We start from the raw sequence: 18,336 nt of genomic DNA, 5'->3' as shown, positions 1-18,336 counted from the left end.
AAGAGGTCAGGATGAGAAAAGAGGCGTCATTCCAAAGTGGACAGATTGTCCAAGTGGGCAGTGCAGGGAGGCCTGGGCCAACCAAGAGGAAATGAGGCCAGTGGGGCCCGGAGGGGCTGTTGTGGGTGCCTTGGGGCCGGAATGGTCTGAGGGCAGCAGGTGGGGCATGGCTGCAGCCTTCTCCTGGAGGGCATGAGGGCAAAGTTGCAGTTTCTAAGGCTGGGGAGCAACTGTAGTCAGACCTTGCCGACTGCCTGGGCCTCCAGAAAGGAGGCTTCTGGGTATTGGGATCCGAGGTGGTCCTGCCAGTAGTGAGTAGTGGCTGCCCTTTTCGGAGCTCCCAGGCCAGGTCTGGCTGTGTGTCTGCAGTGAGTACTCAGGTCTCCTAGGAGGACCCCAGACCCATGAGTGTTACTTCTGCCTTGGAGGTCTGGTGTCACACAGGGAGCCCCTGCCTGAGTGGTGACCAGCGGTAGGTAGCCGTGGCGTGTCTAGACTGAGGGTGCCCACGTCCCTCCCTCTACACATGGAGGGCTTGGGCCCAGGGCTGTTGGTTGAGGGTTTCCCAAGAGGAGCCAAGCCCTGTGTATCCTGGACCTCTGCTCTGTGTGGAGTGTGGCCAAGGCCCGGCGAAGCAGGAGCGGCTGCTGACCTCCCGAGCAGGTGCCCCTCCTCCTTACTTGACCTTTCCCTGTCTTGCCCTGACGGCTCTCCTGGTGGCGGGGAGCATGGAAGGGACACCCACCCCCTGTTTTCTGCCTCTGGAGGGTAGGTAGGCAGTGTGTCCAGGTGCGGAATGCTTTCATAGGTCTGGGTCCTGGTACCAACTTCATGGAGGGAGGTGGGGAAGAAGGGGTTCTGGATTCGTTGAATCGGGACTGGGCCCTGTGCTCCCCTATGGGAGGGCAGCAAGGTCTCTGGGGGTGAGAACTGTGTGGCTCCAGAAGCCGGGATTTGAGAGCAGCAAATCTTGATAATGTGCTCGATGTACACCGGGCCCTGTGTTAGGAGCGGGGTCATGGAGGCCAGCTGTCTGCCCAGAGAGGGGCAGGTGTGCACAGCCGTGACAGCTGGTAAGTTGGAGTGTTCCTGTACCCGCGGGGTGGGGGGAGCACACGGGAGCCCCCTGGGGTTGGCCGGGAGGAATTGGAGATCAGCCTTGCAGGACCGCTGGAAGGCCGCTAGGTGGTCAGCTGCTGGGGCCAGGGGCAGAGCCTGTCCGCTGGAGCACGGCCTGGTGTTCCAGATCTGCATGTGCTGGGATCTGGCGTGCTGGGATCTAGCTGGGATCTGGCGTGCTGGGATCTGGCATACTCCTAGCCGCGTCAGGATGTCCGGTGTATGTTTAGCACTTTTACATAAGAGAATTCTCCGACTTGTCGCACAGGTCTGGGAGGTGTGCTGTTCCTAGTTCCTTTCTAGGAAGGCAGAGTCTGGTGTGTGCTGTGGGTTAGGGCCTGTGGGGTCTGTGCTGGAGCTGCTGTGCCTCGGGGGCTCTGGGTGGGTGAAGCTCGGGTGTGCGTGGAGCAGTGGCAGGGCTGGGGTGGGGGGTGTGAGGCTGGTCAGGGGGCCGTGGGCCCTGGTGGAAGAGGGCTGCAGGAGACTGGGGTGTGCTGCCTTGATGGTGCAGGCCGTTTAGGGTTGGGGCAAGGGCCCAGGCCAGACAGAGTGAGGAGGTGGAGAGGGCTGGGGCGGGGGGCTAGGGCTCTGGGGATGGGAGAGTGCGAGGGGTCACCTGGAGAGGGAGCTGCAGGCCTCGGGGCGAGGGCAGGGCTGCTAGACCAGGGCGGCTCTGCTGTGTGTCGGCTGAAAGAGTGTCAGATGGTACCCGGCCCGTGGAGCCCTTTCCTGGGCGGGGAGAGGGCAAGCAGCCTGAGGGGGCTGCCTGCTGGCAAGGGGTAGGAGTCATTGCTGTCCTCAGCCCAAGTCCTAGCCGCCAGCTGCTCTGGGCATATTGTGTCTAATCGGGGACCCAGGGGCTGAGTTCTGCCAGAGGCCAGAGGGCAGCCCGGGAGTGGGAACCCGCTTCCAACAGGCCCAGATCCAGAGACTGGAGTGGGGACAGAGAGGGAGTTAGAGGCCAAAAAGGGGACACTGTGCCAGCACGCATGGGCCCGGCTGATGCCCAGGGTCATCAGACACTGCCCCTCCCAGGCCCCTGGCTGGAGCAGGACGGCTGAGAGGGGCAACTGCAGGCAGAGCGCTGACAAGTGAGGGAAGTCCTGTGTGCATAGAGGGGTGTGTAGGGTACCTGGAAGGCTCTGGCCGGGTCCCCCCTCTCCTCGCCCCTTCCGCCTTCCCTCCTCTCCCTCCTTTCCTCTCTCCCTCTCTTTGCAGTACTGGGGGGGTCATGCTGTGTGTTTTCACTTCAGCTGGCTTCTATGTGTCTGATTAATAAAACTGGAAAATGAATTTGTGTTATGTAATAAATATAATTTGACAAAATCTAAAACCGGGAGGCTAATGAACTGTGGTTTGAGGGGGTCCTTCTGCAGGCAGGCTCTGTGAACATTTAGAAGCGGGGTTAGTTTGGAGAAGGGTGTGACAGAGGCAACAAGGGGTCAGATGCGTCCCCCCCCCCCCAGCAATGACGAGGCCTGGCCTGCTCTGGCCTTGGGAGCGGCAGGATGGTGGGTGCAGGTGCGTGACAGGCACTGTGTGGGAAGAGGAGAGAAGGGAGCAGAGGAGCTGCTGGGAGGGTTAGGGTGATAAAGGCCATCAGAACCTAGGGGACCCTCCAAGGAGAATTTTCCAACAAGGAGAGGCTCGAAGGGGTCTGTCGACTTACCGAGAATCATGTTAGTGGCAGGACCCTAAAAGTGAGACCAGTACTTTTGCTGACAGCTGCGTCTTCTGATGTTAACAGGAATTCTTTCCTTTTTTCCGTCTAGCCACCACTCCATCTGCTCTCGTATCCGTCTATCCCTTGACTTACTCACCTTTCCTGCCATTCGTCTGCTGTCCTGCCAACCCAGCCAGCCCACCCCTCTCCCCCTGTATCCGTCTACCCACCCATGTATCCATGTCCTGATCAGTGCATCCCTCCGTCTACCGGTCCGGCCGTCCCCTCTCTCTCCACCCACCCAGCCCACCGACCCGGCCATTTATGCATCTACCACCCTTCGATCTGTGTCTGCCCTTCCAGCCTGCTCTTTCCCTCCATCCACTTCTACATCCATTTAACTTTGATCAGATCTGTTTTTCTATCTATATCTTGTTCTGTCTGTCCATCTGTCCTCCACCCGTCTATCCTTCCAGTCGGCATTTAGAGGGTCTGTGATGCGCCAGGCACTGTACGAGGTGCTGGGATCGTAGAAATGCATGAGATGTAGTCCTTACCCAGGAGGAACTCACAGTCAGTCGTGGGTTCTGTCTCTGCTCTAATTTCCTCTCCCTCCCTCCCTCTGCCCCAGCTATATGAGCTGCTTGCTGTCCCTTGAGCATCCCAAGTCAGTCCTGCCATGTGGGCTTTGCCCTGGGGGCCCCTGCTGCCAGGAAGCCCTTCACCCAGAGCCCTCAGACTGCTCCCTGATGTTCTGGGCCCCTCCTCAACTGTCCCTTCCTGACGAGCCTTCCCGTGACCACCCTGGGACCAGAAGCTTTCTCTGTGCCCTGTCCTGCTTGCTTCTCTGCTAACATCGGCCATCACTTGACCTGTCACGCACATACCGTTTCCTGTCTTTCTGTTTTCTTTCTTCAAGTTCATGGTAAACTCTGGGGGGGGGGGGCTTTGTCCTACTCTGTGCTATTTCCTCAGAGTCCAAGACGAATAGTGCTTGGTACACAGTAGGTGCTCCCTAAGTACTTGTTGAATGAATGAATGAATCTCGAGAAATGCTGGATGATAGGGCATGAGAGGGGAGCTGTGGCTGAGATGTGAGGTGTGGAGGAGCTGTCTTGGGGTCCTTGGGGGTCCTGGAGAGCTGGAAGCTGGGGGGGCAGGAGTGGGGGTGAGGTGCAAGAGGGTCTTACTTCCAGGAAGCTGGACGAGAAAGCCCGGAGCAGCGGAGTGGCTGCAGGTGTGGGCTGGAACCTGTGGGCGTGCAGGAGATCGGTGAGGCCGTGGTGGGGCAGCAGGGGGACAGCTGGCCAGCCCTGTGGTGGCTGTGATGGACTTTGGGGTCGAGAGTACAGGTGGCGACAAGGCTCTGTGGGGTGCAATGACATCAGGAAGGGGCCCCAGCCCCACAGGGACCTCCTGCCCAACTCAGAGGCAGGCTCTGGAGGAAGGGGCCCTGGGAGGCGTCTGGGGGCTCTTGTGAGGCTTTCAGTGAGGACCCGGCGACCCTCCTGCCAGCGTGTGTCGCCTGCAGCGCGACACGCCTGTAGGAACACAGCACTTACACGTGACTCCAGGTCACACACGTATGCCTACACAGGGACACGCCTTCTTTGCTCTCAGCCTCGGGGCTTGCCAACTTTTTCTGAAGGCGGCCCTGGCCTTGCCCCATCTGCTGTGTGCAGCCCCTCAGGAGAGAGATGAGCTGAAGCTTCTCCCCTGTATGGACCCTGACCCCCCAAGGCCAAGGTTTCCAACATGGTCCCCTCAGCCTTCTCACCTTAGGGCCATGGGGCCCCCGCTTCCACGGGGGGGGTGTGTGTGGGGGCGGAGGCTGGTGACCAGCACGGTTGAGAGGCAGTGCAGGTCGGCTGGAGGTCGTGGCTCTCCATCTGCTGACACTTCCCTCAGAAACCCGGGAGGACCGGACCAAGCGCCTTTTCCGTCACTACACAGTGGGCTCCTATGACAGCCTCACTTCTCACAGGTACGGGCGGAGGGGGCAGGTGGGCAGGGGTAGGCGTGCATGCGGGTAGGACGTCCAAGACGGAGGGAGGACGAAGGCTGGTCGAGGAGGCCTGGGGGTGAGGAGGGCAGAGGACGGGAGGTGATCCCCAGCCCACCTCTGCCTTCTGCCTTCCTGCGTCTGTCCGGGGACACCTTCCCGGGGTGGGCTGAGTCTGTCGGGTCCTGTCTTCGGCACATCTGGGGTCTGCTTGCTAGCTGTGCTCTCCGGCGGGGCTCTCCTCACCCCTCCCTGCTTTCCTCCGCCAGTGATTATGTCATTGACGACAAGGTGGCCGTCCTTCAGAAACGGGACCACGAGGGCTTTGGTTTTGTGCTCCGGGGAGCGAAAGGTAATGAGGGGTGGGCGGCACCGCGAGCGAGCCTGTGGGGCCGGGGTGTCAGGCCGGCAGGGGTGGCACCTGCTCGAGGTGTTTCTTATCTCTGTTCCTCCTCGCTGCTCCCCTTCCTGCCTCCCCCCTGCCCCACAGCTTCGCTGCTGTCCCTCACCCCTGCCCCATCCTTTGCCCCCGCCTCCCCCACTCTCTCTCTCCCTGCTCCTTTGGCCCCTGTCCCCCTGTCTTGCCCCTGACCCTCTCTTCTTCCGGCCCCGCCCTGCCTGGCTCCCGGGCTCTGACTCTGTCCTTGGTTTGGAACGTCCCAGTCCGAGGCAGTGGTCTCTCCTCTTCGCCCTGTGATTTCCGAGATCTCTGCTGGAGCGTGTCTGTTGGGCCGGGAGTCCTGGGGGGGGGGGGGGCTGAGGGCGGGTCTCCACCCTGGGCAGCCCCTGGGCACCCTGCCTCAGTCGTCTTTGGCTCAGCGGGTCGAACCCCTTGTGGGAGGCTGCCGCGTGCCGGCTGCTTCCGCCGGGACCGTGCCGGTGAGACGCCTTCCCCACCGCCTCCCCCCGCAGCGGAGACCCCCATCGAGGAGTTCACGCCCACGCCGGCCTTCCCTGCGCTCCAGTACCTCGAGTCGGTGGATGTGGAGGGTGTGGCCTGGAGGGCCGGGCTGCGCACTGGAGACTTCCTCATCGAGGTGAGGCTGGGCCTTACCTGTGGGGCCGGGCGGGGTGCTGACCTCGAGGCCCCAGGAGGACCCACGGGGAACGCCCCCACCACCCACCTGTCTGTCCCAGGTGAACGGGGTGAACGTGGTGAAGGTCGGGCACAAGCAGGTGGTGGCCCTGATCCGCCAGGGCGGGAACCGCCTCGTCATGAAGGTTGTGTCTGTGACGAGGAAGCCAGAAGAAGACGGGGCCCGGCGCAGAGGTGAGGGGCGCGGAGGTGAGGGGCGCGGAGGTGAGGGGCGCCGAGGTGAGGGGCCGGGCTTCAGACCCGAGCCCTTTGACCCCAGGCCCCGGTCCCCTCTCCACCCCGACCCCAGACTGCTGACGTCAGATGCCGAAACGTAGGGGAAGGGCCCGGGCTGCCTTCCCAGTCCCCGATGTCAGACTGCCAGCCCTGGCCCCCCAGCCTCTGACCCCTGACCCGAGGTCGCCCCTCCTCAGATCCCCACCCCCCCCTTCCCGGCATCCCCCCCAGCCCCTGGCGTGGAAGAGCCCTCCTTCCCGAGGCCGCCAGCAGCTGCCTGGAGGCTGGGGTTGCCATAGCAACCGTGAGGTTGACGCTGCCGCCGCTTATTGTCGGAGGGAAGGGGGAGGCGGCACCTGAGGGAAGAGGAAAAGCGTCTTCTCCCCGCGACGTCGCGGCACAGCCCGGGCCCAGGAGGCTTTGCCAGCTTGGGCCAGCCCGGCCCAGGTCCCGGTTCGGCTGACCACAGCCTGGTCCCCCGAGGGGCAGTGGCCTCCAGGGCCCGGGGGGAGCCCTGGAGCTGCAGGAGCCCGGCCTGCCGGGAGACCCCTCCCAGCCCCCACCTCATGGCTCCCGTGCCCACCCCCGGCTCGGCCCTCGGAGCCTCCAGGGTGGGCACCCAGGCAGGAGCTGGCCGGCGCCGTGACCCCTGCTGGGGCGCCTGACCACCTGGCTCCCGAGGCCCCAGCTCCCCTGGCCCCCCGCCGGGCCCTCAGCACCCCCTAAGCTCCCAGCGCCATGAAGAAGTTTGCATCCAGCCGCAGCCTGAACAAGATCCTGGCACAGTGCGACTCATCGTCCCGGGAGTACGAGGAGATCCAGGCGGTGGAGCGCAAGTGGCACCTGCACCTGGCCACCCCGCGCTGCCTGCCGCTGGACAGGAGGGCCAAGGCCTCGCTCTTCTTTGCAGCCCCACCGCCCCCCAAGAGGGCCCCCAGCACCACGCTGACCCTGCGCTCCAAGTCCATGACGGCCGAGCTCGAGGAACTGGGTGAGCAGCGGGGGCGGACGGCGGGCAGACAGCCCCAGCGGGAAGCCAGGCAGTGTGAGCTGGGGCCAAAGCCGGGCAGGGACAGAGGGGAGGAAGGACAGACCGACAAACCTGCGATGGTCAGAGGGAAGGGGGTGGGTGCTGAAGCGCCGGGCAGGGGGATGACACGTGGCTGGCACGAGGGCTGGAGACTGACGGGGGGCCGACCGGGACGGATGGTCGGGGAGCAGGGCCTTCCGGTGGGTCTGTGTGCATGTGCCCCTGCTGCCTCCAGCTGGGCCCGACCGCTTCGTTTCCCATAGGGGTGGGAAGAGCAGGAGTCAGGGCAGCTGGGCTCCCTCTGGGCTCTGCTGGCACCGGCTGTGTGGTCTTTTGCTTCTTGCTGCCCGCTTAGCCCCTGTTCACTCGTGAGTTAAGCAGGGGTTACAGTGAGCGGCTGACCTGACAGGGCCATGCGAACATCGCCAGCGTGAGGGTGGGATAGGCCCTCGTGAGCTACAGGAGGTGAAGAAGGGTGTGTCAGGGCTTTGATAGGGCATGATCCCAGGATGACCCCCAGTAGCCTCATTGTGGGCCTGTCTCGTTACATGTGACCCTTAATAGCCCCATGGTAGGCATGTCCCGATATGCAGGACTGCTCACATGCTCTGTCTTCCTGTAATTCGAACCCAGTTCCAGTCCCAGACTTGACTAGGGCTCTAGCTGTGGAAAGAATGCTGACTCTGGTCCTAGGCTGGCTTCTGACCTCGTCCTGGCCGCAGGAAAGGCCCTGGTCCTGATTCTAGACTGACCCTCAGCCCTGGCTTCAGGCTTTGTTCTTCCCCAGCCATAGAAAGAACACTTACCTATCCCCCCACGTTATTGCTGACCTTACTAATAGAGTGATCCTTGACCTCGTTCTGGCCGCACATTGAGCCACCCTCCTTCCACGCAGGTGCTCTTGTCTGCGTTGTAGGAGGAGGACAGTCACCAAGATAGACCAGGCTGACGTGGTCATACTTTTCTTCCCCATAAATACTCTGAATAAAGTAAAAGTCAAAAATAGATAGCCAACTCAAAACAAAGGAGGAGGAATTTCCCAGGTCTCAAGAAATAGAGGAATCAGTGAAGAAAGTGAGAGGAAGCTGCCGATGCTTCCATAGTCCAAGAGGGCTGGGGACAGTATATAGACCCCGAGGGCAGGGCTTGGGGCTCTGATGCTTCCACAAAGCCGAGAGATGGGGCTGTGGACCCATGAGAAGTGGGAAAATTAGAACCAAGCCCAGGGGCTGGCATTAGCATCCAAAGAACTGGAAATCACAGAAGAATAAGTAAGACACAAAATGAGGTGTTTAAATACGAAGTTTAAAGAAGTAACAGAATTCATACAGGATAGCCCTTTATGACAGCCCGTAAAGGACCATATTCCCCACTCCTCCAAAAAAAAAAAAAAAAAAAAAAAAAAAAAAAAAAGGAATAAGGTTTTAAAAGGATCCCTAAAGAACTGTTACTGAAAGAAAATGTAGTCACTGAGATTAAAAAAATCCATGAGTGGGATAAGCAGTACACTAGATTCAGCTGAAGAGAGAAACAGCGAATTAGAAGATAATTCTGAGGAAATTACCCAAAATGCACACAGAAGGATAGGGAGAGGCGAGCTATCACAGAGAGTATGAGAGATAATGGAGGACAAGTGAGAAACCCCGGTATGATGCGAGTTCCAGAGGAAAAGAATGAACTGATTGTAAAGAGGCAGTACTCAAAGAGTAAATGGCTAAGAATTTTCTGAACTTGAGCAAGGACGTGCAACCCCACTCTGAAGACGTGTAAATTCCAAACGAGGAAGTGAAGATGAGTCCGCATCTAGACCTGTCGCACTAAAACTTCATGGCATCATAGACAAAGACAGATCTTAACTACCAAAGTAGCCGGATGGCTTAGAAAGGAACAACACCAGAGTTGTCAGCAGCAGCAGTAGATGCTAGAAGACAATGGAAAAATAACTTAAAAGTCTTGAACCAAAATGCTTTTCCCCCCAGAATTCTGTACTCGGCTAAACCTGCTCATTGAAGACTGAGGCGGAGAAACCAGCAGACTTCTGGCCCCAGGGTCACAAGGGTCCAAAACGTATCACGGGGAGCTGATCCGTCTCACTGGTTGAGGGCCCAGACTGATGGATAAACCAGTACCAGTAGGCAGCTGGGTGTGGCTAGACACCAGGCCAAGGCTGTGGTGGGTGGGTCCCAGGCATTTCTTCCAGAGGCTGGCACGTAGCCATGTTCAGCTACACGTTCAGAAGGGTTCCTCCTAGTTCTGCGTGAAGAGGGGTGTGGGTATCCAGGGGCCAGGGGCCAGAGCCCTGTGGAAGCAGAATTGCCTTCTGCTCCCTGGGATGCTTCTGTCTGGAGAAAGCAGCGAGCAGGAGAGCCTCCCGTCTCTGTGCACGGGTCTGGCTTCTCCTGCTGCTGGGCGGCAGGGCTGTGCTGCACACCCTCGTCTTCTCGAGGGGTTCACTGCTGCCGCCTTAGTGCCGCGTGGTTTCCAGCAGTTCGTACCTGAGCGGAGTGTGGGGGAGGACAAAGGGACAGCTTCGCACAGAGGCTCCATCCACACCGCTGGGTGAGGAGGGGTCATTGCTCTTGTTGAAGCTGGACCCAGACTCTCCCCGTAGCTCCTTCGGAGAAGGAGAAGCCCCGCTGCCTCCAGACGAGCCGCACGGCGAAGTCGGACCGCGGCTGACCTTCTCTAGGGTGGAGGGGGCCAGGCCGGCATCAGGGTTTCCCCGGGTACCTGAGGATCATCCCAGGTCTGGCGTTGCGCTTTCGTCAGATAGAAACTGGACCTGTGGGTTTATCGACAGCATGAATGGGTCGGTTCTCGGCCACGGTGCTGAGAAGTGGTAGAGCCTGTTAGGGTGCCGTGGTCTCTTGAGAAGGTGACCTGAACACGTGGGAAGAAAGGCAAGTGTGAGGCTGCAGAAAAGGCAGGTGGCACAGGTGGGGACTCACGCCCAGACGGTTGCTCGCTGCTCCGTGGGTGTTGGGGAGAAGCCAGGTCCTGCAGGAGGGAGAGGAGGTGAGGAGCGCCCTGGTGGGGGATACTGTGAGCAGAGGTGATGCCCGGAAAATGAGGGCCTGAGGTGGCTGGCAGAAACAGAACTGAGAGGAACAGGTGGGAGAGGAGTCCTCCTGAGTCAGGCGGTGGGAAGAGGGGAAGAGTGGGACACGCCCAGTGCCCTCCAGCATGGGCGTTCCTCTGCTTGAGCCAGAAATGTGCTGGGGCTGCAGAGACCAGCGGAGACGCAGGCCAGAGAGAGCCTGGGCGGGTCTGAGTCCCTCCTGTGGTCTGCTTTCCCATGAGAAGTCTGGAACTCTTGGGTCCCTTTTTCTTTTGTGATGAGAATGTCGGGGCGGGTGACGTGCCCGTGTGTGGCCCTGACGGGCCATGGTCTGATGGAAACACTGTGCATGGAGCACTCAAGACTGAGCACTGCAGCTCTTAGCAGCCTCTGAGCTTGTTTTTGGTGGTGGTGGGGCGGTTGTATCTTTTTTCTGAACAAACAGTTGATTGTGTGGACATGTCCAGATACGTGAGCATGTCTGTGTGTGCATGAGCGCCTTTATGCATGTGTGTGTGTGTGTGTGTGTGTGCACATGCCTGGATTTGCATGCACGCAAATACATGTGCCCGCTTGTAGTGGTTTCCACCTTGAGTTTCAGGCCATGTACCGCCTTGGCATTTGGGCACATTTGCCACTCAGGGGCTGATAGGGAGGTGTAGGCCAGGGGTTTGTAGGGGATCTGGGAGGTCCTGGTTGTTGGGAGGGGTGGGAAGTGGGGAAGACGGGGACATGGGAGTGGGAAGGGGGCCTGGATGCTGAGGGACGAAGCCTGCGTCTTACCGCCTTTGCTCTGTTTCTTGATTGCAAGCCTCCATTCGGAGAAGGAAAGGGGGTGAGTCTTCTGCTCGGTCCCCAGGCCCCAGCTTTACCTGATCCCTGTCTAGGGAAGTGCTGATGTGTGAGGAGGTTCCATTTCAAGTCTGGGTGGTCTAGAAACCCGGGCTGTACCTCCCTGTTGGCCTTTTCCCTGAGAATCCTGTGTGGGCACCGTAGAGGGGGCCGGGGAAGGACAGACGGGGAGTTCCCAGGGGTGTGGCTGTGTGGGGGTGTCCTAGCAGGCAGAGCCATGGGCTTTGGGGTCTTGGGTGAGTTGGGGTAGGGTGGGGCGTGAAGGCCACTGAGGCAGCCTGGTGAGGCAGAGCTGGGAGGGCCTCCCAGGGGAGGCCCTAGCCTGTGCAGTGTCCTGGAGCTAGGTGGGAGAAGGGTTCAGAGTGCTCAGCTGTGGGTCTCCCTAGGGAGCATGGTGACTGGGCCAGTGGGGTGAGCAGCTCTGACTGGGTGCTCAGCTCTGGCCCGTGTTGCTCCTTTCTGCCCATTTTCTGGGGCTCCTTGCGCCTGGTGTGTGGTTCCCCTTCCTGTGCTGACCTGTTGTGGGGTCAAGCCCAGTGCTGATGATCACCCCTTTGGAGCAGCACTGGGGAGGGAGCTCGGAGCTCCTCCGGCCCATATGTCCCCCTGCTGCTCCCTTCAGGCCTCACCTGTACCCTTTGAGGCTCCTTCTCGTATGTTCTGTGTGTCCAGCCTTGCTGTGAGGAGTGCAGCCTCCCTGTGGGGTCAGAGCCTGAGGTCCAGCCTCTGGTGAGATCTCAGGGCCTGGCCTCTGCGAGCCTCCCCCGTCTCTTAAGTGGACAGGGGACTCATTTTTGGCTAAACGGGAGTCAGAGCCCGATGGAAGCCTGTGGTGGCTTTGTGGCCCCAGGCAGGTGTATCCACACTTTCGTCTGTGTGCCTGGGGCCCACCCTCCCCTCACTCTGGGATCCACAGGGCCTTCCCTGTGCCAGGGCCGTGCTGGCCCCAGCTGTCTGGGCCCCAGCTCTCCAGCGTGGCCTGCAGTCTTGCCCTCGGGGCTCTCCCATTGCTCCTTGCCCCAGTCCCAGGTTGGGTGCTTTCCCCAGTGTCTTTCCAGGTGTTGAAACTAGGTGTCCTCTAGGAACGCTTTTCTTCACCCTATGAGGCAGACGTACAAGCTATTTCTGGAATATTTTGGCTCTGTCCCTTAGCTCATTAGCAGGGCTCTCAGGGTGCTGGGCTGTGGGCTGCATACTTCTTCCAGTTGGAGGGGAAGTGACGGGCAGGTCATCGCCCTGGGGCCCCTCCTTCCTGCTTGGGTTCTAAGCTGTGTCCCCATTGCGGATGGAATCTTGAGAGCCAGTGTATGTGCGGCTGAGGGGAGGGTGCATTTCCCAAGGCCCCAGACCTGGTTCTTCATGGGCTTCATTTTCTTTCTTTCTTCTTCTTCCTTCCTTCCTTTCTTTTTTTTTTTTTTTTAAAGATTTTTAAATTTTACTTATTTATTTGACAGAGAGAGACACACACAGCGAGAGAGGGAATGCAAGCTAGGGGAGCAGGAGAGGGAGAAGCAGGCTTCCCACTGAGCAGGGAACCCGATGCGATGCGGGGCTTGATCCCAGGATCCTGGGATCATGACCTGAGCTGAAGGCAGACGCTTAATGACTGAGCCACCCAGGCGCCCCTTCGTTTTCTTTTTTAAGTATCTAAAATACTTTATTGAAGACTGTATTTTCTAATAATGGTGGATGTTGTTGTCAACCTCACCAGCTTGTAGTTTGCAGAATTCTTGCTTCTTTTCTCTTTTGGAAATAATTCTTGACTGGCCTCAGCACCCGCTGCCCCCCCACCCCCGCCCTTTCCAACAACATTTGCTTTGCTGACCTCATGTACGCACTGCTTTGGTTTCTGGGATTGCGTTCTTCTGGACCTAGAGATGCAGCCTCTAAAATCCACAGCTCAGGTGAACTCATGCCCTGTGGAAATGTTTCTTCTCGGCTCGTGTCTTTATGTCTGCGGTTTCTGGATAACCTGGTGGTTAAGTCTGATCTCTTACTTGATCTGTGAGCTGGAGCGCGTTGTCTCTCAGAGCTTCCGTTTCTTCTTGGGTAGAATGAGGATGGTACCAGCATCTTCTCCGTATGATTTGGAGGAATGAGAGAAGGGTCATGGGAAGCTCTCCTAACCGCAAGTCACCGAGGACCGAACCGAGGGTGGTGATGGTGGGTTCAGCTTCCAAAGGGAAATTCCTTGCTTCATTACGAAAACAAAGACGACGACCTCTTTCGAGCCCTCTCGGTGGTGATGGGAGCCATGTACAGGACCCGTGAGCTAGTCTGTAGGTGGGTTAGGGTTCTGCCGGTGAGGTGTCCCCTTTGTTGAGCTCCTGTATTACTCAGGGCCCAGGCTGGACACGCAGCACATTCAGGGAGCCCACAGGCCCTCTGGGGAGACGCGGGGCAGCGTGTCTTCAGCGCTTGCCCCGAGCCAGGTGGAGGTGTAGCACTTCTCGCGTCCATGCCAGTTCTTACAGCAGACGCTGACGCAGTGGCCATTTGCACGCTTGCTTTATCAGATAAGGAAACTGAGGCACAGAGAGGTTACGTCAGGACGGAGTGGGTACGCGGTGTGGGTCTGGTCTGGGTTGGGGGCCAGCCGGCTGGGAGGAGCCGACTTCTTTCCCCATGGCGACCGCTGAGTAGGAGGTGTTGGGGCTGACTGGGTCCTCTGATGGGGGGCATTCTGTGTGAGGCCGAGTGTGACCAGACACGCGGTCCTCTAGTCTTGCCAGAGCCTCTAAGGCCTTGGGGATTCAGAGCTTGCGTGATGGTGGGGGTGAGGCAGGGCTGCTGTGGGCGGGAGCCGGCCCCCACCCCTCCTGCACCCCACATGCTGACCTGAGTGCCCCCACCCCAGTCATCCAGGCTCAGCTGCTCGTTCTCGGACACACGTCTCTAACAAAATTTCCAAGTCATGGTGATAAGCAAAAACACCACTTGTAAAAACATGAAATAGCTTTGATAAAAATAAGCAAACACAGCTTTTCTTTAGGATGGGTTTGAACGCTGCCTGAGGCCGCCTGGTGCCTTTCTCCCTTCCTGGGCCCTGCTCTCCGCCAGTTCTCCTCCTTACGGCTGGTGGAGGCCCCTTCAGCGCCGTCCCTCCCAGTGCCTTCCTTGGGTCTCAGCACCTCCCACCCAGGCTGGGGCTGCTCCTGGGGGGGGGGGGGTGCGGCGCAAGGGTCTGTGGTCTCCTAATCTGCATTAGGGCCATTGTTTTTTAGGTCCCTAGTCTGGGACCGAGAGCTCTGTTTTCAGAAGGCTCCCCTGTTCACTTGTCTTGACTTGCTTGCCTCTTCTGTGGGCGACGGGTGTAGACCAGGGTTTGTCCTGGGTCTGCAGCCCCACGAACAGCTTGTCTCTCGGTGCAGCGGCCCCGACAGAGGAGGAACGCCAGGTGCTGAGGAGCGAAGGGAAACAAATTCAGGAAGTCCCCGGGCTCTGAGCAGTGCTGTCCCTCCCCGGGTCCTCTCCCCAGTAGTTGGTCAGGCTTCTCCTGGAGTGGGGCTGGAGGAGTGACCAGGCCCAGCTGCTGAGGACAGAGCGGCCACGGGACTCAGATGGGATGCATGTTGCTTGGCTCCCCGTCTCCCTGGTCTCGGGTCTGGAGGAAGGGACGTGGGTGGGCGGGGTCCAGGGGTTCCCTGAGCAGCCCCAGGTGGACCAGCCTTTCAGGGAGGACTCAGCAGTGGGGCTGCCCAGGGAAGAGCCAGTTAGGGTCCGGGTTGCTGAGACGGTGCCTCCCTTGGCTGCACAGAGAAACTGGATGAGATCCTGGCAGCCGCCGCGGAGCCTGCGCTGAGGCCGGACATCGCGGATGCCGACTCCAGAGCCGCCACCGTCAAACAGCGGCCCACAAGTCGGAGGATCACCCCCGCCGAGATCAGTGTGAGTCACCGCAGCAGCGGGGGGGCACGGGGGTCCGAGCTCCCTGTGCCCTGCTGGTGCGTGTGTGCGTGCTTCTGGGGCGGAAGCCCATCGTTTGGGCCCTCCTCTCCGGGGTGGGGGTGAAGGCTTCTCTGCTCACACGTGGGGAAATCCGAGCCCCGAGAACGGCCACAGGCTAACACAAGGCTGGGTGCTCGCTGCCCCGGCTGTGGGTCAGTATCCCCTGCACAGTCACACCCAGGACCACCTAGAGCACCCCGGCCTTGTGGAGGGTACGACGCAGTGTATCCCCCGCCACGGCTCTCACTTGGCATCTTCTGGGCGACTCCTCCAGCCTCATCCACATCAACCCTATCCATACTCTATGCCCAGGGCCCCACTGGCTGTGCCCTGCTCCCTGGAGACCTCAGGACCTGGGTCAGAGTCCTAGGTCAGGCCCCATCCGCGCTGGCCCCACTGGAATTAGTGCATGGGGTGTTTGACCTCAGGCCGAGGAGGATGGCTGGGGCTGGATGGATAACTGGGAGACCCAGTGCCTCCGTGTAACCCCCCAACTCCCACAGTCTTTGTTTGAGCGCCAGGGCCTCCCAGGCCCAGAAAAGCTGCCCGGCTCCCTGCGGAAGGGGATTCCACGGACCAAGTCTGTAGGTACGGCTGGATTGGGGGCTGCACGGGGCTGGAAGGAATGGGGCCGGGGCTGGGGTGGATGTGGGGCTGGAGGACACTGTCTCCCCTAATCCTTCTACCGGGGTTTCCAGTTTCCCTCTGAGAACTGCCTCTCCCGAGTCACAGCCCAGGAATCTCCTTCTTGTTTGTGGGCATACGTGGGGTCAGTCCTTCCCCCAGTCCAGATATACTGTGCCAAAGGAGACCCTTGAGGCTCCCTTACTCCATCCACCTCTCCCCATGCCGTGCGCGTCCCATCCACCGCTCCCCATCCAGTGTGCCCCCACCCGCCACTCCCCGCCCCGTCCAGCGCTCCCCGTCCAGTGTGCCCCCATCCACCGCTCCCCATCCAGTGTGCGTACCCCTTCTGCTCCTCTTGTCCCGTGGTGTCACCTTCCTGTGCCTTCCGTAGACACCAGCATCCCTGTCCCTGGGTCTTCTACTCCTATCCTGGTTGCTTCCTCTGTAGCGTGAATACATGTCCGGTTTCTAACCCTAGACTTGCCTTTGAACCTGCCTGCCCCTCGCCCGAGGTATTGCTCTGTATCTCTTTTCTCCTTCACAGCCAGTTTTCTCCAGAAGCCACCGATACGTGCTGTCCCCTGTCCCCAACCCGCTCCTCAGCCTGGGGCAGGTTAGCTCTGTCCCCACCTAAACTGAAACCGCTCCCGCTAGGGGCACTGGTTGTTTCTGGTACACACGTGACCGGTCCCTCTGACCTCAGCTGGCATTTGGTCTTTCCGTTCCCTCCTCCATGATACTCACCTTCCCAGGGCTTTAGGACATTTCTCGGTTCTTCTCTCCATTCTCAGGCTGTTCAGTCTTTAATGCCCCCCCCGCCCCAAAACACACCCCACTAAGTGTGGGTCCTTCGAAAGGCTGTGTCCTTAGTTTCTTTGCCTTCTGCACCTGTCTCCTTGCGACCTCATCATGCCCAGCACTGTTCTCACATCCCCACTTAGCCATCTCTCTTGACCGGGTCATCTCACAGGCCCCACCCACTGCTCATCACTCTAGGCATCTAGGCACCCTCCCCTGCCCACCTGTGCATCCGTTCACCTACAGACCCGTCCACTTGTCCGTCCGTCTGCCCATGTGTGCCCCACCACACCCCCGATCTGTTCACCACCCAAGTAATGCTTACTTAGCACTTACTACAACACTGTTTCCTGCACACTGGCTCATTTAAGACTTCAGTAACCCTTTTGAGGTAATATTATTAATACCTCTGTATTACAGATGAGGAAACAGGTAAAGAGGTAAAATGACTTGCCCAAGGTCACACAGCTGCCTTACCCGTCTTCTGGTAAGATATCAGGCCAGCCCATTGCTCAGGCCTGGCCAATGGGGGCTTTTTGCAGAGCAGACATCACCCTACGTCCCTCTGGTTGACCCACAGGGGCTCTTCATTGCTTTGGGATCCTGTGGACCGGCCCCAGGTCTCTCCTACTTCATCTGGGAGGCATTTGTCTCCATTTCCCTCTTACCTGGTGTACCAGAATTTGCTATTTCGCACCTGCCCTCACTCTGCCCAGATGGCCCGTTCCTCAGCCTAGCCCAGTGCTGGGACTGACCACCATGGGTCCAGATCTCAGTGTCTGCCCTGTAGGATATGAGCCTCTTGGTGGGGTTCCTCCTGGACCCTCCTGTGCTGACTCCATGAGTGACTGAGAGGGGTTCATCTTCAGTCTCCTGGCCCTGGCCTGCTGCTCGTCACCAACATGTTGGCCGAGGTGTCAGATTCCCAGGGTTTTCCACCCTTGTGGCCCTGGGCACATGATTCGGTCCTTGAAACTTCAGGGTCCCGATCAGTAACTTGAGGACTGTCTCGTGCCTGCCTTCAAGGCTACTCTGAGGCTGACCCAGTGGGCTGTCCTACGGGCACAGGACAGGCAACAGCTGCTGGAGTTGTTGGTAGACACAGGCTCTACGCCCTGAAGCTGGCACACAGTAAATGTTGGAGAAATGCTTGCTGTGTTTGTTGGGCAGGTGTTACCAGATTACCTGGGCTGGTGACAGAACCGATCCCCGTTTCGTCCCAGCCAAGTGACTTGTCTGCACCCTAAGTTAGAATTCGGCATGGCAAATCTGCTTAGGGGAGCTCAGCGGGTGCTGACGTGCTGTTCAGTAAGTGCAGTGGGGAGGAGACCTGCAATGAACCCGGCCCCAACGTCTATGTCCAGTGGAGGGGGCGGAAGGCAGATTAAAAATGGTACCAATGAACGGGGAACTCAGCCTCCTCGCCGGACACTTCTAGGTGCTCAGTCCTGAGCTGCATGCTTTAAATGGCCCCCACGCTGGCACCCCAGCACAGGGGCCAGCACTCCTCCCGAGGTTAGGGAACTGGCATGTCAGGAGGTTAAGGAACACCGGCCGGTAACCCTAATGCTGGAGTTCAAGCCTCAGTCTTTCCAGGAAGGCACATCTCTGCTGTGCCCGGGATCCAAGAGCTATAGTGCAGGACGAGATGGCAGTAGCTTGGTGTTGGAGGCCTGAGCCAACCACACTGGTGGCTAAAGGAGCGGGTGGCTGGGAACAGGCAGTCTGCATGGTAGTGCGTTCATAAAAATGTGACCAAGCACAGAGTGAAGCCGGGTGTAGATCCCCAAGGCACTCTGCCAGCCACCGTGTGTGTCCGCACGGACGGGCCATTCATCCACTCTCCTCAGATCCGGCCAACACTTTCAGCCTAATGGAACACGCCTGTAGCGCAGGGGTCCACACTGTGTTCATTAGGACACCTGGG

General features: G+C 59.2%; 1 protein-coding gene across 1 annotated transcript in view; it reads left to right on the top strand.

Annotated features, from left to right (window-relative positions):
* The window catches only part of SHANK3 (SH3 and multiple ankyrin repeat domains 3), a gene marked incomplete at its 5' end in the record, with an annotated part of 50,215 nt that overhangs the window by 17,272 nt on the left and 14,607 nt on the right, over positions 1–18,336 (top strand). Inside the window, 7 exons of the mRNA XM_080811839.1 lie at positions 4,691–4,766; positions 5,054–5,136; positions 5,697–5,821; positions 5,922–6,054; positions 7,007–7,087; positions 14,794–14,924; positions 15,488–15,572. Coding sequence (XP_080667965.1) covers positions 4,691–4,766; positions 5,054–5,136; positions 5,697–5,821; positions 5,922–6,054; positions 7,007–7,087; positions 14,794–14,924; positions 15,488–15,572 — 714 coding nt within the window. The remainder of the gene's footprint in view (positions 1–4,690; positions 4,767–5,053; positions 5,137–5,696; positions 5,822–5,921; positions 6,055–7,006; positions 7,088–14,793; positions 14,925–15,487; positions 15,573–18,336) is intronic.

Source organism: Martes martes (assembly GCF_963455335.1).
Source record: "Martes martes genome assembly, chromosome: 8".
In the NCBI taxonomy this organism is placed as follows: domain Eukaryota; kingdom Metazoa; phylum Chordata; class Mammalia; order Carnivora; family Mustelidae; genus Martes; species Martes martes.
This window is presented reverse-complemented; position numbering and strand designations above follow the sequence as displayed.